Source organism: Gobio gobio, assembly GCF_949357685.1.
Source record: "Gobio gobio genome assembly, chromosome: 6".
NCBI lineage: Eukaryota > Metazoa > Chordata > Actinopteri > Cypriniformes > Gobionidae > Gobio > Gobio gobio.
Window position 1 is genome coordinate 55048344 of NC_137102.1, and position 24824 is coordinate 55073167.

At 36.4% G+C, this 24824-nt stretch overlaps 3 protein-coding genes across 4 annotated transcripts in view; 1 reads left to right on the forward strand and 2 right to left on the reverse strand.

The window, feature by feature from the left end:
• Positions 1 to 52: 52 nt before the first annotated feature.
• Positions 53 to 4293, reverse strand: dad1 (defender against cell death 1). The gene is made up of 3 exons (XM_079819166.1): positions 4008 to 4293; positions 2970 to 3120; positions 53 to 188 (listed from the first exon to the last, which is right to left on the reverse strand). Exons 1-2 carry the CDS (start codon positions 4216 to 4218, stop codon positions 2990 to 2992), a joined length of 342 nt encoding a protein of 113 aa, XP_079675292.1. The 5' UTR covers positions 4219 to 4293; the 3' UTR covers positions 53 to 188; positions 2970 to 2989.
• Positions 4294 to 5643: 1350 nt separating this feature from the next.
• On the forward strand, positions 5644 to 13241 carry abhd4 (abhydrolase domain containing 4, N-acyl phospholipase B). Of its 2 annotated transcripts, XM_079818477.1 has the most exons (9): positions 5644 to 5808; positions 7172 to 7214; positions 7305 to 7393; positions 7469 to 7573; positions 7647 to 7935; positions 9133 to 9317; positions 9839 to 9950; positions 12135 to 12321; positions 12409 to 13241. In XM_079818477.1, the coding sequence occupies exons 3-9, from the start codon at positions 7354 to 7356 to the stop codon at positions 12496 to 12498; spliced, it is 1008 nt and encodes a 335-aa protein (XP_079674603.1). In that variant the 5' UTR covers positions 5644 to 5808; positions 7172 to 7214; positions 7305 to 7353; the 3' UTR covers positions 12499 to 13241. The 2 variants fall into 2 exon arrangements, with proteins under 2 accessions (XP_079674603.1, XP_079674602.1); XM_079818476.1 differs by lacking the exon at positions 7172 to 7214.
• A 4166-nt stretch (positions 13242 to 17407) lies between these two features.
• tgm1l1 (transglutaminase 1 like 1) overlaps positions 17408 to 24824 on the reverse strand; it is a 50853-nt gene continuing 43436 nt past the window's right edge. The window contains exons 12-14 of the mRNA XM_079820625.1: positions 18641 to 18801; positions 18362 to 18498; positions 17408 to 18281 (exon numbers count right to left, since the gene is read on the reverse strand). Of these exons, the coding sequence (XP_079676751.1) occupies positions 18134 to 18281; positions 18362 to 18498; positions 18641 to 18801 (446 nt within the window). The 3' untranslated portion in view covers positions 17408 to 18133. The remainder of the gene's footprint in view (positions 18282 to 18361; positions 18499 to 18640; positions 18802 to 24824) is intronic.

A 24824-nucleotide genomic window follows, 5' to 3' on the forward strand; every position in this document is an offset into this window, starting at 1 on the left:
CACAGGATCGTTGAATTGGCATTTATTTTCTTTCAGAATAACTTTCAGGAAGTTTTACAAAAGTAGAAAAATTAAGGAACAAGACAAGAACTGATCATAAATGACAATTCTGTCAAAACATATATTAACATTGAGAGATCCGCACACTGTTGTGTTTGTAGATGTTCTGCAGCATTTGGTCTTCAAATCTGTGGAAGACAAATATAATTAATCAAAAGTGATGCAAACTAACAGTTCATCTTGAGATAACAAAAATTTGTGCTGTCGAATCGATTATTCGCATTTAACATAAAAGCACCCCCACACACACAAACTTTTATGTTAGATGTGACTAATCGATTTGACAGAACTAATAAAAAATAAATGTGAAGACAATTAAAGTCCCCCTTGTGTGAAAATCAAGTTTTTAATGTTGTTTTTATGTCTATGTGGAATTTTTAATATGCTTTACATGTGCAAATTCATCAGTCAACACCATTGCTGAGTATTTTTCCCTTAAAACTGCAGCGAACCAAAGACGGTTTGAAATCGCTGGTGTTTCTGACTTCACAAACTACCTCTCACGAGTCATGTCCTACCTACCAATCACGTCAACGTGTGATTGTCAACGAGTAGATCTCTGAGCTGGTGGGAGTGGAGGCGGGGATCATTTGCATATTCATAGAACCACTAAATGTGGCAAGGGTGTAAAGTTACATTCAAGCTATTTTAAGGCATGAATAATTTTTTCTTCAAGGAAGAAACGTTTTAATACATAATTTTAGTGCTAAAGATTCGTTTAAAGGGAAAAAATTCTTAACTACCAGGGGACTTAAAAGAAAATTTGATGACTTTACATTGGATGTTTACATTTCTCTAAATAATGAACATGGTACCTGAAAGCCTTATCGAATAGACATGAACACAAAATGTTGTAACATGGAATGAAAGATGGAATAAAGCAATGACAGATTAAAGAGGACCTATTATGCATCTCTGGTTACCCCAGGGTGTGTTTGTGAAGTAGGGCTGAGCGATATTGAAGAAAAATGCGATATATCGAATATCGCATTATTTAACAAGGTATTGCATGTGATACGATATTACTGTGTGTAAAATCTGTTTAAAGAACTATTTTAATAAGAACTAAAAACAGTAGTCTTCACATTAATTAAATATACACTGATACATAATAAAGCTACAAAGGTTATATTCAGCAGAGCACAGTGATTTTCTCTTGTTTTTTTTGTTGTTTGACAGACAGCAGCAGGTTTACTGTATTAGCAGGCTGTCACTTTAAGAGCTAATGCACGGATCCTATTAACACGCATTCGGTTTCTTTCCCCAACTGATATCGTTCACTTGAAGCATAACCGACTGTTTACATGAATACTCATCAAGACAGCCATTTTGACATAACTGTGTTATTGACAGTTTGAGTGTGTAATAAGGCACGAAACGTTCGGTTTTGGTGGGTGTGTAAGAGAGCAGACAGCGCGAGACTGTAAGGAGTTGTTTTCTCACAAGTTATTGCATTTAATAGCTATTTTTTACGTCAAGCAAGTCACATAAGTAACAGTCGTGTGCCTATTAAAGTCATTCAGATATTGCGTGCCATTGCGATATGCATATCGCGATATGTACATTTGCGATATTTCGATATATTGCACAGCCCTATTGTGAAGTTTCAGCTCAAAATACCCCGTTTTTGTGTGTCCCTTTAAACGCAACTGAGCTTCTACGGGCCGCCCCCTTTCCTGAAGAGGCGGAGCCTTTACAGCTGATGCATCAGATACTCAACAACAAAACTGGAGAATCTTACACAGCCAAAATGTCAGAAGCGGTGTTCAGCATATATTCGACCACAGATGGAGAGACTCAGCAAGAAGTTATAACTTTTAGAACGCAACTGGATGTTTCCCGAATGGTTAGTGGATACATTTCTGTAGTTGGCGTTAAGTTGATTCGACAGAGCGTATTTAGGCCACGCACACACCGGGGGGGGGGGGGGGGGGGTAAACAATCAAACGCTCTACATTGACTTTGCATTGCGTGAGGCTGCCTCCGTGTCATTTCGGACTTATCCGCTTTTAGACATTGTTCTGTTTTTTGTTATACGTGACAAAGTGTACAGCAAACAAGCTAAACAACACAGAAATAAGTTTTTATAAGCTGTCGACCCAAAAAAAGGAGACAAAAGCGGATAAAGACAATAAAACGAAGCATCAGCAGGACGAATGGGTCAATTTTGGGATCCTGACACTCAGTATGCCTCGGTATACCTATGTGTGCAGTAAACATTTTGTCACTGTTAAGTTAAATATCCAAATGTCAGTTTTATACATTATGTTTCCTGTCTCTGATTACGTTCCCCTCTATTGGGTGTAGTTCTCAGTGTAATATATGATGTCGTGCTCTGTCTCAATGGCCTGTATCCACTTTTGTGTCCTTATAAGCTCGTTTTTTGGGTCAGCAGCTTATAAAAACTTCTGGGTTTTGTTTAGCTTGTTTGCTGTACACTTTGTCACATATCCACTTTTAGACATTGTTCTGTTTTTTGTTATAAGTCCGAAATGACAAGGAGGCAGTCTCAAGCAATGCAAAGTCAATGAATGGAGAGCGTTTGAATGTTTGCATAATAGGTCCCCTTTAAGGCACTTCTGCACAACTACATATTTCATATGTACTGCTGTATTACTTCATTTTTCTATATTAGGCACCAGAGGGTTTATTATCTGTCAGCTAGAGAGCTTTAAGAGAAATTGGCTTAAACTGCACAAGCAGTTTAGAGTGCATATCAGGATACATATCAGCTATTTTGTTGCTTTGTTTTCTTCTCTGGTTTCTGTGCACAACAGAACCTCTTATACCAATGGAACTGAATCACACACAGATTTTACATAGATTGTCTAACAAATGACACAAGTGAAAAGTGATTTTGTAGCATTGGTAAGGTGTTATTGGCACACAACCACCTGCTGTACACACACCTGCTGTAAGACGCTCTCATTCAGCCGACAAAATTGACGACCACGAGATGCAGAACAGTGTGAGCGAAGAGGAAGTCAGCGAATGCCCTCTCAGGAGAGACGGTCAGGAAATCTCCTTTATTCTGAGGGTTGATCTGGATGCGAAGACAAACTGAAGAAAGAAGAACATAAACACACTAATTATCGACTACACACGCACACGCACACACAAGACTTGGATACATGAACATTGTTTGATGGTTAAGGATTGGAAAACATGGGATGTTTTTATTTTTGATCAATACCAATTTTTTTTAAATATATTGATCTGTCTAGTTGCCTAAATGCAGACATGAGGTTCTTTAAATAATCACATTAAATAAATAAATATACAACTACATATATATATATATGGTCATGTGAGACAAGACCAAAATAGCTGAACATTTTAAAATATATTTAAAAAAAAAAAAATTCAATTGTATTCATATTTCTCAATTTTACAGTTTTCCCTGTATTTTTGATCAAACAAAATGTCAAATAAATTATTTTTATACTTATCTGTCTGATCATTCAAATGCAGATATGAGGTTCTTTAAATAATCACATTAAATAAGTGAATAAGAATTCAATGTTTTATAAATAAAAAATAGGCCTAATTATTTTATATTATAATTATCTATTATTTTATAATTGACTGTTGTTTTACCACCTAAATATATGTACATACATATATGATCATGTGACAGACTGAAATAATTGCTGAACAATTTACATTTTTAAAATATATTAAAAACAGAAAACAATTATTTCAAATTGCATTAATGTTTCACAATTTCACAAATTGTTTGACCCGTAGTGTATGTATGTGTGCATATATTAAATACTGGAATAATAAAGACAGTAAAAACACTGGAAAATATAAAGTTTTACATGACTGGCGTAAAAGAAAAACATTGATTAGCATTATAAATATAGAAATTGTACAAACATACTATATAACCCGTTTAAAGAATAGCTTTTGATTCTAGTTATATATTATTAAATATATGTAAATACCAGCCAGTATGAAGCATCCCACACACGAGATGAATCCAGATAAGAAGCTGTTGAAGGGAAAAGTTCCCACCAGCACACAGTACAGGAACTGAAACACTCCTGTCAGCAAAATATACAGCATATAAGCGTCGATCATCTTCAGCTTATTCGGTGTGCTGCTCCTGTATTCCTCCACAAAACGCGACAAGACCGAAAATACCGAGTTAGACATGATTTCTGCTCGAAATGTGCACAGAAACCCTGGAAATCAAACTGCAAGGAAATGAATGACGTGTACGGAGAGAGAGACAGGTGTGCGTCCACTAAACGTTCCCCACTGAAACTGCAGGGGGATTTTAGTTCCGAGGCTTTCAAGCGTTCTAATTCAATAGAAAATAGCTACATATTACATAATCATATTAATTAACAACAATAAGCTATGAATATTGACATATATTAAAGTAAATAATGACGTTAAACACAAATCCTTTAACATTACATATTTTTTTAGACTTTTAGGCCTATACAAGACGTATGATTTGATACCCGGTCAATGACAAATAAGAAAAATCATATTTTTTTTAAAGATAAATAAGTTATAATTTTAAGCAAAAGAGTTTTAAAATGCATTTTTTATTTCCAAAAAAATGTATGGTGTTGATTCATATTGGTTTTACAGCTTTTAATTCATTATTAAACAAGATTTCTGATTTTACCACCCAGAAAATGTCAGATGGTGCAACCATATATTCATTTAAAATAATATACATATACAATATACATATGAATCATTGTAAAATTCATATCACACAGTAAATGAACTTTCCCTTTTCTATGTATTGCCCTTTTAGTCCAATTCATATAAACAGACACTTATGTATTTAGAACACAATTTTCCATAAGGAGTTTTTTATTTTATTTATTTATTTATTATTATTATTATTATTATTATTATTATTATTATTATTTGTATACATCATATAATGGTTTATATTTATATTTCTTACTTCATTTTGCAATTGCTGTGGGAATTGATCATTTTACATTTACACTGACATTTTAGGTCTTTGAAACACCACAACTCAAAAAGACAATTGAATTTCAAAAAAAATTTAAAGAGTATCTTATAAAGGAAATATTGTAGATCAATTTGATATGTGACATGTATTTTTTTTTTAAGGAAAATAATGAACCCTATATATATATTAGGCCTATATTACACTTTAAACAGAAATGATAAAACATAATTTAACCAAATGATTAGCTATACAATGTTAATTTCCTTAGTTTGCAAAATACGTCTAAAATAAAAAAGACACCAATCATAACCACACATCCCAAATTTCTATCAGTATACTTTTCCAAATCCACCCAGAATGCCTAGAGACAATTGTGAAACTAAAGAATAATAGTCTAAACATTTTTCAAAACATATATGTCCATATAAATTCGTTGTTATTGATACGAAATGTCTGTCTTTTCCAAATATCTTGCTACAGGCAATTAATCAGAGGCGTATCTTACAAGCGTATTACAACAGTGATGTTTTGAAACATAAACATTTACAATTTAAATATGTTCATGAATAAAGACAACAGTGCGTTTCGTGCCATTTCACCCACTAGTTTTATATCTGTGATGCGGCTCCTTTAAATTCGCCGACGTCAGCGTTACAAAACACAACAAACACGGGCCTTTAAAGTCACTGAATGTGACAGATCCGGTAGCGAACATACAAACCTCTGTCGTTGTGGATTTTTCTTGTATTATGCTTCATAATGTCTCCTGCAAACGCAACAATACAAGACGAGACTGACACAGAGTGAGTATATTTTAATTAAAATAGCCTACAACCATATCACAAATGATAGGCTGTGCGAGTCGCTCATGTAACATGAATTTTCCTTCTGTTGTGTAACACTGTATATTTAACATTTGACTATGTTTAGTTCCTTGCCGTGAAAGTTTGGAATGAAGTATTAGAATAATCCATACATGGTTTGTTATGACTTGGATGATTTCATAACGTTATGCAAAGTCATGCTGATGTAACGTCACAGTAGTTGTGCTCGGTTTTTGAACCAAATAACAATATAGAATAATTTACAGCTTGATTTTTCTCTCGTATTATCTCAGGAGTATTAAGATAAAAATTTTAGTGCCACCTTTTATTCATATAATATACAGTGCTGACCATAAAATAATAATTATTTTTTAAATTATTTACTTCTAAAGTTTTTTTCTTATTATTTTTTATAAAAGTATTAATGTTTAAATGTAAAGAAAATGTAAATGTTAATGGGACCTTTTATTCATATGATGTATGCACAGTGCAGATAGACCATAAATAAAAATATTGTATAATAAGTGATGCTCCTTACACAATTCACAAGTTCTCTGTCTTATTTGCTCATAGGAGTATTATTTTTAAATGTAGGACTAAAATGTATACTTATTCAGATGTATAGAACATAAAAACTATTTTATAATGATGTAATCCTCCTAAAATAATTTACTTCTAAAGTTTTTTTGTCTTATTATTTTATAGAAGTATTGATGTTTAAATGTAAGACAGAAATGTAAATGTTAATGACACCTTTTTTCATATGATGTACAGTATAAGACATAAATACAAATATTCTATAATAATGTAATACTCCTAAAATAATTTACTTATACGTTTTCTGTCTCATTATTTCTTATAGGAGTATAAATGTTTAAATGTAAGACACAAATGTAAATGTTAATTGGACCTTTTATTAATATGATGTACAGTACAGATTAGACCATAAATAAAAATATTTAATAATAAATTGCTCCTAACATTATATACATCTTAACTGTCTTGTCTTATTATTGCTGATAGGAGTATTATTATTTTTAATCATTATAATTCATTTTTTTTTTAAATTGAAGACTAATATTTAAATTGAAATGCTAATAATAGCTTCCATTCTTATGCTGTACATTACAGACAAAAATGTGTGTGTGTGTGTGTGTGTGTGTGTGTGTGTGTGTGTGTGTGTGTGTGTGTGTGTGTGTGTGTGTGTGTGTGTGTGTGTGTGTGTGTGTGTGTGTGTGTGTGTGTGTGTGTGTGTGTGTGTGTGTGTGTGTGTTGTGTTTGTGTGCTTGCGAATGAATTATTATCCACAAAGCATTATTAATACTCAGTTTATTGCCAGCAGGTGACAGGCTTGTACTGTGTATAAAGGGAGATGACGTAACGCAGTATGTACACAGACGGATGACATGGACAGTCTCATAGACCTTCTATTGCCCTCACCCCTTCGCTGACCTTATATGTATCTGTCTTTTTAGGTCGACCTCTGGGAACTGGTCCTGGTGGCCCTCTTGGAGACCAACATCCATGTCCTTATTGAAAAGTGCCGAGGCTAAAATCATTGCCTGTAAGATCCTCACTGTTCCCTTTTAATTTTTAGAATTTGTATAGGATGCATTTTGATTCTATTTAATATTTCCAGGCATCAAGAATAACGTTTGGTCCAGATTTGTGACTTTGCCCAATCAAAACAGAATATGGACCCTTAAAGTCACCAATAAGACAGCACTCAAACATAAAGACCAAGGTAGAGTTTCTAATCTTCTTCTACAGTATCTGCACACTTTAAAAAGTCTGACTGTGTCCCGTTCTCTCTCTAGCCGCTCAGACGCCCCTAGTGATGATCCACGGGTTTGGAGGGGGTGTCGGCCTCTGGATCCGTAACTTGGACGCATTGTGTCATTCTCGACCCGTCTACGCCGTTGACCTGCTGGGCTTCGGACGCAGCTCTCGCCCGTCATTCCCATCTGACGCCTCATTGGCCGAAGAGCAGTTTGTTAGTTCAATAGAGCAATGGAGGCAATCACTGGGGCTGGAACACATGATCCTATTGGGCCACAGCCTGGGTGGTTACCTAGCAACGTCCTATACCATTCAATATCCAGAAAGGTATCTAAGAAAGCTTGTTTAGTCTATTATAGTGCAACAATAGTAAGAGTTTACAATAAAAAAAACTTTCATTTTAAACCCATATCATATATATATATATATATATATATATATATATATATATATATATATATATATATATATATATATATATATATATATATATATATATATATATATATATATATATATATATATATATATATATATATATATATATATATATATATACACACACGTTATGCAGTCTGATCAAATAATGAGACAAAAGGAGGTTAAACATCTTATATTACTGATGTTACTGTTGGTTCATTCCTCAGATTGGAAGGTATTTAGACAACTGAAAATGAATAAATGTATAATTTGCAAATGTAAAGTAAAATATAAATAAATACAACAATACAAATAAAAAACATTTATAAAATAAAAATTATAAAAGTAAACCAAGTAAAAATATAAACATTATGTATATAACAAAAAAAATTGTGATGGATTATATATATATATATTTGACATTTATGCTTTAAACAGATGCTTTTATGGAAAAGAGGAATATAATCAATATTAGACAATATAGACAATATTTGAAACCTTTAAAACCTTAATTGCAAAGTGTGCTGGTGCAATATTTATATAAAATAAATGTTACATGGTTTGATGTTTTGTTATTTATTTATATGTTGATTTACACACACACACACACACACACACACACACATATATATATATATGTGACATAACCTTGTGACATTTATTTTATATAAATATTGCACCAGCACACTTTGCAATTAAGGTTTTATAGGTTTCAAAATATGAAAAAATAAATATACTGTTCTGGACATTCTTGGGTTGTCAAATTTTGTGTGTCACGGTAATTATTAAAAAGGGATAGTTCATCCAAAAATGTACATTCTCTCATTATTTACTCACCCTCATGTCGTTCCAAACCCGTAAGACATTCCTTCATCTTCAGAACACAAATGAAGATGTTTTTAATGAATTCTGAGAGCTTTCTGTCCCTCCATCACAGCTACACATCTACCACTTTGACGTTTCAAAAAGTTCATAAAGAGATCATAAAACGAATCCATATGAATTGAGCGGTTTAGTTCAAACTTTCTGAAGAGACTCTATATGATGAACAGATGTTTTTGTTTTTTTGATCAACAGATGACCAGTTGTGTTTTTGTCCACTAGAGTCAGTCACCTCATCCTGGTGGACGCGTGGGGTTTCCCTGAGCGACCCCAGCCTCAGTCACAGGGGTCAGAAGGGCAAGGGTCAGAGCTTAAAAGGGTATCCCCGCCTCGCTGGGTGAAAGCTCTTGCTTCAGTGTTCAGCCTCTTTAACCCACTGGCCGTCATCAGAGCAGCTGGACCGTGGGGTGAGTGTAGACCGCATGATAACTGAAATTAACCTCACATGTTACTGATCAGGAACTATGCATAAGCTTTGTTTATCATGTGTTTATCACGGGACATGCAACTCGATATTGTTTTTGACATTAGTAAAGCCAAAATGCATTGTCAAAGACAATATTTAAAGGCACTACAAAAGCTAGGAGTGGCAATATAGTAAAATAATTCAATTAAATAACAATAAATAATTAAATTCCTTAATTCCAATAACCGAATGTTCTTCATGGTTTACACTTACAGGACTTTTCAAGGTTTTTTTAAATGATATTTTACCCACAAATGGCAATTTCTACCTGATAAAATATTGTAGACCTTGACAAAATATATACAAATTAGTTTATAGATTATATTAATTATAAAAGAATTATACACACACACACACACACACACACACACACACACACACATATACACATACATGCATACATCCATACGTACATGTGTATATATATATTTGCATTTGCTCACATCATGTCTTCGTCTGCAGGTCCAGGGCTGGTGAACAGATTCCGTCCTGACTTCAAGAGGAAGTTTGAGGATCTGTTTGATGACGACACCATGACACAATACATTTACCACTGTAACGCCCAGAGCCCGAGGTACAGTCGTTTTAAAGAAGAGTACATTTTTAACTTTCTTTAGTGTGTAATGTTGCTGTTTGTGCATAACAGGCATAACATAACAGGCAAGATTCCAGATTGGCTCGTCTGAGCTCTCATTTTCTCAAAGGCAGAGAAAGACAGCCAGAACTCGGTTTACACCCATCAAAATGTCTAGCCACTTGGGGACCATATACAGGCTAGGGGAACTCATATTAATGTTAAAAAACCTCATAAAATGAAATTTTCATGCCATGGGACCTTTCAAAGCCAGTTGCACTTGCACCATGGCGGACTGAACGCTTCTCCAGAGAGGAATCCTTTTATGTATTTATTTTTTAAATGTTTGTGTGCTGCTGCACATCCCTGTGTGTGTTATAAGCAGAGTGTACACGTGTACCCACATATAGGCGCACATCACTAACACGCCCTTTAAAGGGTTAGTTCACCCAAAAATGAAAATTCTGTCATTAATTACTTACCCTCATGTCGTTGGACACCCGTAAGACCTCCGTTCATCTTCGGAACACAAATGAAGATATTTTAGTTGAAATCTGATGGCTCTGAAAGGCCTCCATTGGCACAATGCACGGTTCACTCTCAAGACCCTTAAAAGGTACTAAAGACGTCGTTACAAAGTCCATCTCACTACAGTGGTTCTAAAATAACTTTATGGAGTGACGAGAATAGTTTTTGTGTGCAAAAAAACCCTAAATAACGACTTATATAGTGATGACGATTTCAAAACACGGCATAATGAAGCTTCGAAGCGTTATGAATCAGTGAGTCGATTCAGCAGTTTGGATCGGCAAATTTCAGCAGTTTGGCGGTTTGACACCAAGTGGCAACCTCCCGCAGTTTCTCTTGAAGCCAATACGGAAGTGCCTTAAACTGCAATTCATCGACTGGCCGCTAGGGACCGGCTCCAGAAGGGAGCAGAATCTCATTGAGCCCCATGTTAAAATGGCCAAATTTACAGCAGAATAAAACGTGTTTACAGCCTGGTACAAATTGTGGTTTTGGTCTATATGGCTAATTTTGCCCTTCATGACAACTGTGAGGGGGGTGAATTTTTTTATAACTCGAATTTTTTAATTCGTTTACATTATATAAAGCATTAAAGTTCTGCATAATTAAGGCCGTGGCCACTTCAAGTGACAGGTGGATAGCCATTCATCTGCTGTCTGTTAGTCATCACGTCACTTAAGCTCCGCCCATGTCCCGCCTTTTTGCCCATTTTCTGTTATCCGGGAGTGACGCGCGATGACGCGCTGCCAAGATGGCAACGGCCATCTCGTCCATACTTTGTGCTTCAGAATGGCTCATCAGAATCCTATGGGTGACTTCACGGACACTACGTCCATATTTTTTTACAGTCTATGATTGACACGCGATCCGAATCATGATTCGACTCACTGATTCATAACGCTTCGAAGCTTCATGATGCCATGTTTTGAAATCGTCATCACTATATAAGTCGTAATTTAGGGTTTTTTTGCGCACAAAAACTATTCTCGTCACTCCATAAAGTTATTGTAGAACCTGCACTGTAGTGAGATGGACTTTGTAACGACGTCTTTAGTACCTTTTAAGGGTCTTGAGAGTGTACCGTGCATTGTGCCAATGGAGGCCTTTCAGAGCCATCAGATTTACACTAAAATATCTTCATTTGTGTTCCGAAGATGAACGGAGGTCTTACGGGTGTCGAACGACATGAGGGTAAGTAATTAATGACAGAATTTTCATTTTTGGGTGAACTAACCCTTTAAATAACACAAAAAATACTGCTCTATTGACTTTAGACCAGGTTTTTGTTGTTCAATGGCGCAGTTGTTTTCCGTTCCTCAAAATAGTAACGTGCCAACAATGCGCCTGACCACACCTGGTTTTCAGACCAGCAAGCACATGGGCGAACAGATGGGCGCGAGTGCATTTGCTATTTAAACGAGGTGCTGGACGTGAAAATGATAACTGCTTCGGGCTGAAACTAGCAAAAAACACTTGAGTCGTGCCTGCCGTTGCATTGTGCCGGCTGTATGATAGGGCCCTAAAGCATGAAAACCTATTCTAGTACAGCCCAAAACAAAATCAAGACATGTAAAGGGGCATAACAGGGCCTATTTAGAGATGCATTCCTTTACAGAGGTAGAAGCAATTGTGTATTTTATTCTCTTTTCCTCTCAGCGGTGAGGTGGGTTTCAAAGCCATGTCTGAGTCTCTCGGCTGGGCCAAAAGGCCAATGGTTCAGCGCGTGAACCTGCTGCCGCCGTCGACGCCCGTCAGCATGCTGTACGGCTCGCTCTCATGGGTGGACAGCTCTACTGGAAACACAGTCATTCAGATTAGAGGCAAAAGCCTCACCAGTGTCACGGTGAGTAAGAAATGACAGTGTTTGCACTTTTTGAGTTCATGATAGAGGTTGGAAATGCCTAAATCATGCTGGCTTTTCTGTTTACAGATGATTGAAGATGCTTCCCATCACGTCTACGCCGACCAGCCGGACGAGTTCAACCGAGTGGTTGAGAATATCTGTAATACGGTAGACTAAATATTATCCAACGGCATTTCTATCTTTGAAAGAGGTCTGTCTTGTGTGTGTGGGACGATCAGATCAATAGAAACATATAAAGACAAAGCTGTTCTCAGACCTTGTCACTTCATAATGAGATTTATTGTTTGTGGCCTTTAATGTGGAAAAGCTCAATGACTGTACTGCAGAATTTAATGGAAGCTGGTTGTATTTGTATTTTCTAAGCTATATTTTATTCCGATTTCTTTTTAAGCATGCACTGAGAAAGTCATGCTGTATCCGGTGCCATGAATGCATTGACAATGTTTGGACAGTCATATTGACTAAGATGTTTAATAATTATTTCACTCAGCATTATAAACTATTCTCTGTATTTTATATCGTGCATATCTCCATATCTCAATACAAGGCTATACCTTTAATACAGTGTGTCTGCATTTGTTTCAGTTCATTTGTTTAATGGAAGCTGTTCTCATTCCTCTTGTGATTACAGTCAAGTAACACTAAGAGGTGCTAGATGCAACATTTTGCTTTTTCGGGTGGAACAATTCAGCTGATTTCATCAGAGCATTCCCATTAAAAGTAGCTCATTGCATACTATATACTGTATAATTCCTGCTATTATACAAATGGCATGTGAATCAGTATGCAGTATGCATATGTTTCAAACAGCCAGTAGCATGATCTCACTGTATCACAAATATTATTTTGTATTTTAATCCAGTTTAAAATAAATGCAAATAAATAATTTATGTGCTTTTATGTTGTTATGCCAAATTCTGACCCTATACCATCTGAATGCAGAACCATTGCCACCAATTGACCTATCGGTAAGCCCCGCCCCCCCTTAGTTACTGTTGCTAACTCGGACAAACAAACAAAGTTGCTATATCTTACAATGACAGCTGTCAGTGTGAAAACATTATCCCAAGATGTTTTTGGACACAGAATGTAGCGTATACCCCGTCCGAATGATGGGCAAACTTTACTGATGGTTTATCAAGTTTATTATGTCCTTTTTTACTCCAAAAAATCATCGTAAGAGCTGAACAAACAAAGCATAAGAAGTGCGCATGAACGTCTCATTCACAAACTATCTCTCTCCGTTGCATTACCATTAACATACACAGCAAATTACACAAAAACACTCAATACAACTAACAGTAAACAAACATATACACAGAGCTTATGACTTTTCGGGGGTACAGTTAATAACTGGTAAACTTTGTATCTCCAAAACAACTCCGATAAACTGCGTGCGAGCTCTCCCTTTCACTACCTGTAGACTATAATACCCATCAAAATAGGAGTCCTCCTTATTAGGACAGATAATGTAGACCTTAAACATATCTAAAATTAAATTAATTTACATATAACCAGTTAAATATGGAGAGGCACTGAAATGTAGACCTTCGTGTTTTTGAGTGTTACATGACGTGAGAACAGTTAGTTATTTCGGTTTGTATGTTAGCAAGGACTTTAATCGTAACTTAACGAAAATATGACAAACAGAAAATCCTCTCAGGATCCCTGGAATCAGTGTTACAGTATCTCAGGCATGACATTTGAGCATTTTTGTAGAATAAACACCATCAAACCGATGAGAGCTTCGGATTTTCTAATGTTTCTCTATGGCGCTGACACCTAAAGATGTCCGAGTTCCGGTCCCAGTGCAACTGATACTCAACTGCTATTGGCACCCCAGACAGCAACATAGTGTCGGCCCAGATCCGCCCCACATCTGGTACGCATGAACCAGATGTGGCCCGGATGTGGGCAGACACTATGTTGCTGTCTGGGACTAACAACCATGCCACGTTCAATGTAACTTAAATGTGCAGTGTGTAAATTTTAGCGGCATCTAGTGGTGAGATTGCGAATTGCAACCACCCACCCCTCACCCCTCCCTTTGGAAGCACATAAAGAAGCTACGGTGGCTGACACTGGACAAAGATGTTGTCGTCTGAGACAGCAGAGAGTGACTAGCACTCTGTAGAGAAGTTTGTCTGTTTAGGGCTACTGTAGAAACATGGCATTGGCGGCGCAAAATGGTGACTTCACTGTAAGGGGACCCTCTGTGTATATTAGTGATGCCGCAATACTCAATATAATATTGAACCGATTCACGGTTCAATACGCACTTGTGAATTGAAAAGGTTCAAATAAAGATAATTTGGGCATCTTGCTTATGGGAAAGGGTTGATTATCAACTGGCAGATTCCACAATTAAAGAGAAAGGCAAGATGAGTAAGATTGAATTGAGGGAACCCGGAGGGGTGAATCTTACAAAAAGATTAAGTTGCATGTCCATTGCCAAAAAGCAGATACGAAATATAGCTAGAGCAGCAATTATCGGGGTTCAAACACTTTAAAGGGATAGTTCACCCAAAAAGGAAAATTCTGTCATCATTTACTCACCCTCAAGTTGTTCCAAACCTGTATGAGTTTCTTTGTTCTGCTGAACACAAAAGAAGATATTTAGAAGAATGTTTGTAACCAAGCAGATAGAGCAACCATTGACTACCATAGTTCTACCTTCCCTACTATGGTAGTCAATGGTTGCTTGGTTACAAACATTCTTCAAAATATCTTCTTTTGTGTTCAGCAGAACAAAGAAGCTCATACAGGTTTGGAACAACTTGAGGGTGAGTAAATGATGACAGAATTCTCAGTTTTGGGTGAACTATTGGGTGAAGCACATTTGTAAAAAAGGTATTGTTTTATTTAGTAACCATGTAATAGCCATGCAAAGATCATAAATGGAAAAGTCCATTTAAAGCCAATACAGGTATTTTACCAAGGAAATATCGTTTTAAAGCTTTTTAACAGTTATCGAGGTTGAGTCAAATACCTAGGACTAGTTTGGGGACTAGTTTTTGAAATAATCTCCAATATTTAACAAACTCATATGTCAGTATCATAGAATGTAAAAAAACATGGATGTAGTGTCCGTGACGTTGCCCATAGGATTCTGAAGAGCAGTTTTAAAGCGTGAAGTAGGGTCGAGCTGGCCGTTGCCATCTTGGCAGCGCGGGACGTGGGTGGAGCTGAGGTGACGCGATGACTACCAGACAGCAGATAAATGGCTATCGAACTGTCACTCAAAGTGGCTACGCCCTTAATTATGCAGGACTTTAAAGCTTTATATAATGTAAACGAATGGATGTATAAAAAAACTCACAGTTGTCATGAAGTACAAAATTAGATTTATAGACCAAACCCACAGTTTGTACCAGGCTGTAAACATGTTTTTATCTGCTGTAAAGTTGGGCATTTTAACATGGGGCTCAATGAGATTCTGCTCCTTCTGGAGCCTGTCCCTAGCGGCCAGTCGATGAATTGTAGTTTAAGTCACTTCCGTATTGGCTTCAAGAGAAACTGCGGGAGGTTGCTGCTTTGTCGGTATGAATGACGTGGACGTGTGTGAAAAATCATGTGATATATAATCCTTTACGTATGTGAAAAAAGCGAACGCGAATGGCCAATTTCTTTCTAATTTCTCGCAGGCCTCTAGGGCTGTGAGTCAAACAGGCCCAGCAAGTTTCGTTCCGATCGGCCTCCGTTAACCTTGTCTAAAAGCCGCTCAAACTTCATTGGTCAACGGCGGACGTGAGATGCGCAAATGTCCTCGTAGACAAACATGGCACCTTGGACAAAGACACTGTATGCCATTAGAAACAATGGCGTCAATAGAACCATACCAATTTGAGCCCGAATCAGACCCAGAGCATTTTAGTGAAGATGATCGAGCAGAACCTGTTCAACCTGTTCAGTCCTCAAAGGGATTTTTTTGAGTAAAGACTGCGGATCTATAGAGATCGCTACTGAATGGCACCGTTACTTTTGTATTTTTAGAACGATTATAGCCTAATATCTGTCGCAAGAACTATTAACCCAAAACGAACACTAAACATTGGCTTTACTAGTAGCCAAATCACACACAGAACCATGTTTAGCATGCATGTGGATAAACAAGACATAAAAGCTCTAATCAAAGAATAATTTACACTAATTCCAAGTTCGCTTTTGAGATTTTAAAAAAGTTTGTAACGTTAGGTGTTTGTCGGATAACGTTAAGTATGAATGAGCGTTAAAAAGGGATAGCCGTTTTAGTAAAAGTGTCCACGGCCACTTTTAACATTTTGGCATCCCGTAGTAGACGTCAATCTAAATGTATTTATGATTAATGATAATCAGACTCCAGGGAATCTTTCTGCACTGGTTTGGTTCCATCAGGCGAAAATCTGAGGTTTTTCGAAAAATCCAAAATATCCCAAAATTTTGCTGGTGAAGATCGGAGTCAATCAAATCTTGGGCCAAGGATTCCAACAATATACTTGAGCCTGCAATGAATGGTTTAGGAGTTATGAGCCATTACGTATTATTGATCGCTGTAGCACCACCATCAGGCCAATGAGCTTTGGTGACGTTGTAGACATGGTGAGTACTACCATCCATCAAAGTTTTAAGTCTCTTCGACTTACGGTTTGATCTGCCCGATCACTTTAGGGGAGAATGCTGATCCTTGGAAATTCTAACAATCACAATGGAGTTTCAGCATTACACACTTGCCCCTAAAAATGCACATTTGCAAGAAAGGGAGGACTTTTCGCCATGTTTTTCGCCCACTAAATAGTAGGAAAGTATTTCGATTCATCCACCGTCTACAAGCCCAAATGCATCAAGTTACTGCCATTTGATTGGCTGATTTATATTTGCATTAACAAGCAGTTGAACAGGTGATACACAAGTGTTTGGTGTGATTTAATAAAACTCCTCAACAGGTTATCTCAAAAAGACAGATGACATTTGTTCAAATGCAAACACTAAAGGGAGTGTTTTACTTCCATCTTTCCAAATCAAACACGCAAGTCTTGTCTTGTTCAAGCTGGCGAAACATGTTCAAAAACAACTACAGAGCATAATATGCGGTCTAATAAAATGTCATTTGTTGAAGAAAAATACATTACATAGATAAATAATACAAACATACATAAAACTTGTATATCCTTCATAAAAAGCTAATATGTCATGAAGTCTAAGTAACTTCATATGTCTTCATAGTTTAAGTGTACATGAATAAGTGTTAGTTTACAGTAGCAAATTAAGTGAAGATACTACAGCATTTTGCATCAGACAAATGCAACACAACTCCTTGAAGGCACATTAAATGAATTCATAATAGCCATTATTGTGAACAATATGTTATATAAGGCAGCAGAAAAGCTGGGAAATGAAACACAAGGGCTACATGTGTTTGGCTACAAAATATATATATTTTAGAAATAACATTCATTAAGTAAAATTATAATACTCATATATGGTAATACCCCAGACCTTAATTTTTTCAGTGGTGAACAGTAACATTTGATCAGCTAAACTGAACCAACAAACAGTTAATACATACAGTGAAGCAAAGCAAGACCGGTTTTAAAATAAATAATGTCTCAAATGAAACAAAATGAAATAAAATCCGACACATACAGTAGTGTGTGGAAAAAGAGGGTTATTTCATTAAAGAAATAATCACATGGCTCAGTGTAAACCTCATAAGAATGGTTAGTGTAGTTCATTAACAGGCTGTTATGAATGCAGGATCTGACGATACTGAAATAACACTGTGAAGGGATACTTCCATAACAGCAGGCTGAATTCACTGGCTTTCGTGAACGTTGATGTCGGCCACCCCGTGCACCTGCGAGAGCTGTTTGCAGTCCAGAGACGCCACGAGCTTCCTCTTGCCGGCTATCGTCGGGATGAAGTGCTCCGTCACCGTTACATTGGCGTGCTTGCCGACATCACTGAGAAAACATGGAAGAGAGAGATAAATGCGATGCATTCATTAGTGGGAGAAAAGCGACATTTTTTTTTAGGTACTTACCCCACTATGATGGGATGGAGGTCTCTCAGCCCCAGTCCTTCCACTCGGACCACCACATTGCGCAGGGTACAGGGCAGAGGATTCGTGAACGTGATCTTCGCTGACGTCTCCTTGCCCACATACGCCTCTCCAATAGGCTATTGGAGAGAAGCAAAGCATATTTACAAACCCTCTCATTTGTTTTAATATGGGACATACTTTTAATATATTCTGCAAAGGGTGAAGGGTGAAAACATTTGCACTGTGTTAAAATGCAGCTGAAGGTTCTGGATGTCTCACCTCAATTTGGAGATCAGGTGTTCGGAGCCGAAAGCTGGTCTGATTGGCCAAAACCTGCTGGGTCTCAGTGACCCGTCCAGACAAGGTCAGCATGAGCGCGGCCTGGTCCACCAGCTGATTCTGATACTGCTTGTAAGGCAGAATCCATTCAATGATCTTTTCTAAAGGACACAAATAAGAGGAATCAGCAATGATCATGAGCTTTACACAGGAGATTCCACACTATATACTGCCTATTTTTCTAAAAACACTATGTGGATTAAATAAAATAAAGATTAAAATGTTAAGAAATAAAACAATTATTTTTCTTTGTTTATTTATAATTTAAAATAATAATAATAAAATAAACATGCAATTTGATATAAATATGTACAAGAAAAAAATATACATTTAAATTAATTTTAAGAAATACAAATTTACAGTAGCAAATATGTATACATTTATTTATAGTAGTGCATTATTGTTTTCATTCAATAATGTCACAATGTAAAATAAAGTATGCAATGATACAGTCACATGACATGCTTAAAGGGGGGTTAAAGGGTTAGTTCACCCAAAAATGAAAATTCTGTCATTAATTACTTACCCTCATGTCGTTCGACACCCGTAAGACCTCCGTTCATCTTCGGAACACAAATGAAGATATTTTTGTTGAAATCTGATGGCTCTGAAAGGCCTCCATTGGCACAATGCACGGTTCACTCTCAAGACCCTTAAAAGGTACTAAAGACGTCGTTACAAAGTCCATCTCACTACAGTGGTTCTACAATAACTTTATGGAGTGACGAGAATAGTTTTTGTGCGCAACAAAACCCTAAATAACGACTTATATAGTGATGACGATTTCAAAACACGGCCTCATGAAGCTTCGAAGCGTTATGAATCAGTGAGTCAAATCAGCAGTTTGGATCGGCAAATTTCAGCAGTTTGGCGGTTTGACACGCGATCCGAATCATGATTCGACTCACTGATTCATAACGCTTCGAAGCTTCATGATGCCGTGTTTTGAAATCGTCATCACTATATAAGTCGTTATTTAGGGTTTTTTGCACACAAAAACTATTCTCGCCGATTCATAAAGTTAATTTAGAACCACTGTAGTGAGATGGACTTTGTAACGACGTCTTTAGTACCTTTTAAGGGTCTTGAGAGTGAACCGTGCATTGTGCCAATGGAGGCCTTTCAGAGCCATCAGATTTCAACTAAAATATCTTCATTTGTGCTCCGAAGATGAACGGAGGTCTTACGGGTGTCCAACGACATGAGGGTAAGTAATTAATGACAGAATTTTCATTTTTGGGTGAACTAACCCTTTAAGCTATATTTCAAAAATGCTTTAGAAAAGTGTCTTGGGCTGAGGACCAAAACAAACTTGTAGACAATACTTGAGTAAATTTTATGGGTAACTTGTACTTTTAGAGTATATTTAAAGATGGGTACTTTTACTCTTACTCAAGTACATTTCTTGTGAAAAAACTGTAATTTTACTCCGTTACATTCGGTGGCGTCCCTCCGCTACTGTCAAATGGTAATTATTATTTTTTTTTTTAAAGGCCTCCTATCCTCCAAACAACACACGTCCACGAACAAACGTTCACATCTGCACATATCCTTTTTTTTCACAAAACGAAAAAAAATGGAATAGCCTAATGTGACGTCTTGCATTTATACACAAATCCGTACAGACACCTGTCTGAAGTGTAAAAAATACATACAAATAAAAACGGGATTGTATTTTATTCCTACCTAAAGAATGCATATACTTATACAAATAAAAGAACAATGTATGTTTTAAAAGAGCTCTAGTTAGCCGAGCACCAGTGTTAATTTCGTTGACAAATAATTTTCGTCATAATTTTCGTCAACAACCTTTTTTCACCGACGAAAACGAGACAATAACTAAATAAAAACTAGTGTTGGATGACTAAATCTATGAGAAAAATCAAATGTCATTTTCGTCAACAAATAAAATGAGACGAAAATGTTAGAGAGGGACGATTAGGGAAGAGATCCAGTCAGAACTGATATCCTGTGTAACAGATGCTGATCTAACCGCTGGAAAACACGGCTCACGCATCCCCAATCCAGCGCTCCAGGGCGGCTCACAATCAATGAATAGCGCACATTTATGCCAGGCCATTGTATATGAACTAATGCTGATGAATAATGACAATGTTTACTTTACGATGTTTATATAGTAATATGTTTTAGACCAGCGGTTTTCAATAGGTGAGGCGCGCCTCCCATGGGGGGCGCCAAAGAGCCACAGGGGAGGCGCGACGTGAAGAAAAAATAAAAATAAACCATATACTCGCGTCGCGGTATACTGGGTAAAAGCTACGCGGGATACTCGCGTTGTGGTACAAACGAGTTGACTGATTACTGACAAGTAGTAATGCTGACAGATTAAGCAATGGCTCCTTCTGGCTCAACGTGTGCACAGGTGCTCAAAAAACTGCAATACAATTATTTTTTTAAGGGGTAGGCTATATGTTTATTTTTTTCAATCATTTTAAAATTAATTGGAGAATTAACTTGAATGTGCCTAATAGCCTATGTGTTGTAGCCATTAAATAAGCGCATTTAGTTTCATATGTTAAAATATTATATGTTATTTTTTTTCCATCTATGTTGATTATGAAAACTGAACACCATGAGTAAGATAGGATACATCGGGGACATGGAGTGGGTCAGACATGACCACTTCATTAAGTTTCGTTTTGTAGAAAGACTTTCTTTAGTTTAAAGTGAATTTCGTTTTGTATAAATTGTATCTTAATTTTAATAAATGTTTATTCAACAAATTGCCTGGATTTAATAAATAAGAAGCAAATATAGCCGCGATCAATTGCATTGCACGCGTGAACTGGAGAGCATCATAAATTCATATCTCATATCTCTTTAATTTTTTATTATAAATTAATCGAAACTCAGTTTATGCCTCATAGACATGAAAAATATTTAAGAAAGCTTTACATTTCTTTAAACGAAACTATTCAAAACGAAAAGAAATAGGCTAGCTAACGTTACTCAATGTAATCCATGATGTGCATTTCTCTCTGTAGGCTTGGCTTCTTCAATACGGAGATGGCGATCTTCAACTTAATTTTTGCAGCTGACACAGACAGAAAAGACTAGTGTAGGCCTAATACAAATCAATGCATGAAATCGAACTTTTTTATTTTAAATTTTTATTTTATTCAGCTCGAATGGGGACTTGAAGCAGAGACTAAATGCCGATCACGCGTTTCTGGTTGTCTGTGGAGAGCGAGTTCCCTCAGATCTCCACTAAGGCTATGCAAGTCCTAATCCCCTTCACCTCCACTTACTTGTGTGAGTGTGGGTTTTCCGCACTGACCATGATTAAAAATAAATACAGATCAAGGCTGCTGGTGGAGGACGACTTGCGTTTATTTCTCTCTGAAGTGCAGCCCCGCATCGAACACCTCTGCGCGTCAAAAGCGCGTCCTCATTGTTCCCACTGATATGGGCGGTTATTCAAAGTTCAAAATTAAAATTCAAATGACGTGAATGACACGTGCAAATGACGTAAATGGTGCATTTTGTTTATTGTTTAAATCTGAATGTATGATTATAAATAATTTTAGCCAAAAAACATTGTAATGCAAATCTTTTTGAACATGCCTTCAATGCAGTTGACTGTTATGTGTTATGCGCTGTGAACAAAAAGCGTTGTCGTTCATTGATCAGAGAGCTGTCCATTGTGCTGATTTTGTTCGAGAAGATGTGCATTAAAATGTGCGCTTAAAGAGATAGTTCACTTTAAAATGAAAATTCTGTCATCATATACTCACCCTCAATTTGTTTCAAGCCTGTATGAATTTCTTTCTTCTGCTAAACACAAAGCAAGATATTTTGAAGAATGTCAGTAACCAAACAGTTAACTGGTCCCATTGACCTCCATAGTATATATATTTTTTCTTACTATGGAAGTCAATGGGACCAGTTAACTGTTTGGTTACTGACATTCTTCAAAATATCTTGCTTTGTGTGCAGCAGAAGAAATTCATACAGGCTTGAAACAAATTGAGGGTGAGTATATGATGACAGAATTTTCATTTTAAAGTGAACTATTCACACTAAGTGAAGTTTCACACTTGTAACATTCACATGTTAAGCATGTTTTGTTGACTTATGGTTAGGCCTACTGATGTTCTGTGATTTTTAAAAGTAGCCTCAAATAGGCCTGCATAAAGTTGGAAGTTATTTGCTGTTGCAAAGATTTATGAATGCACTTCTTAAAAAAAAAAGGAAATAAAATACAATATGAAAAAATATTTACATTTTATTAGTTGTTATTGAAACTCATCATTGCCAGGAACACACAGAAGATGGCATTTACTGCCGAGGCGTGTGTGGGTTAGAAGAGGCGGACAGGATTTTGGGGAAGGGGGGGCTCGGCTGTCCTTACCTACTCTAAGGGGAGGCTCACATTCACACAATTTGAAAACCCCTGTTTTAGACGGTTGTAACAATGCATATTTTATCTCTTCATCTGAACTTGAATGAGCTCCTGCAACTGCAATAGAGGCGCAGACCTTTCAAAATAAGAGTCAATGTGTATTTCGAGCTTGTTTATAATTTAAAAGTCACACATTATATATTCATATTTGGTTACACAATAAACTGTATTTCCTTTCATTCCCATTTAATTTATAGTCAGGAGGAAAGACCAGTATTTGACACATATTCAATAAAGTATCAGGGTTATAATAGTTGACTAAAACCATAAAAAAATCATTACTTGAATAAATGTTAACTGAAATAAAATAAATAAATAAACAAACCTATTTGAAGCTTTAGCTTTACCTGATAGGGCCTACTAACTAAAATAAAAATACAAAGTTATAAAAACTATATAGATGTTTTTAAAAAACAAACAAAAAAAGTGAATTGTGCTCTCTTTCATGTATTTTTAATGTCAAAAACAAAATGATGTCAAAATTAAATGGAGCTGAAATGCTTAATGTATTACAATTGAACTAAACTCATTCGATTTTAGGAGACTAAATCTACAGTAGATTTAGTCGACTAAAATCGTATGATATTTAGTCGGCTAAAACTAGACTAAAACTAAAAATAATTCAGGTGACTAAAATATGACTAAAACTAAATGGCATTTTAGTCAAAAGACTATGACTAAAACTAAATCAAAATTTGCTGTCAAAATTAACACTGCCCAGCATACCATTAATTTACACTGTTTAACCATCACACACACACACACACACACACACACACGCACACACACACACACACACACACACACACACACACACACACACACACACACACACACACACACACACACACACACACACACACACACACACATATATTTGGAGAGGTCAACCTTTCAAGGAGAAGTGTGTGAAAGCTCTCCAAGTAGTCTAAAATTCAGGGTTTTCGCTTCTTATCAATCAAAAAATAACTAGTCGAAAGTAACTAGTAACTAACTACTTGAGTAGTTTTTTCATCGAATACTTTCTTACTCTTACTCAAGTAATATTTATTCTATTACGGGTGTTACTTTTACTTTAGTAAATATTTCAAATATAAGTACTTGTACTTTTACTTGAGTACAGATTTTGTCTACTCTACCCACCTCTGATCTGCAGTAAGGGGCGTGTCTACTAATAACAGGGAGAAGAGAGTGTGTCTGAACAGTAAGATAATATACTCCTAATATATGTTTGTTTCCTTTGGTTCCTCTTTTCGTGATCGATATAACCCTCTAATCTTGTCATAATTGTAATATGTTCGTTAGTTGGACTATCGTGCTTGTGCTATCGAGTTGTTCATGAGAACTGTGTTTGTGTTTTTGGGATGTAAGGGATGACTTTTTCATTCGACCTGGATTACCATAGTAACACACATTGCTTTCACTTATTGATGACGTCATAGCCTCATCCGGCTGGCACAGCAGATTTCGCCATAGTTACGTATGTGTGGGGCGGAGCTATAAAAATAGGGGCGAGACCCTTTTGGGGGGTGTTGGGGCGTGTTTGTTTTTGTGATTTGAAATACCAGATATGGCTTACCCCACCTTTAATTCAGCAAGTTGCATCAAGTTGAAATGAAAGCATCAAATTGATAGTTCACCCAAAAATGCAAATTCTGCCATCATTTACTCACCCTCAAGCTGTTCCAAACCTGTATGAAT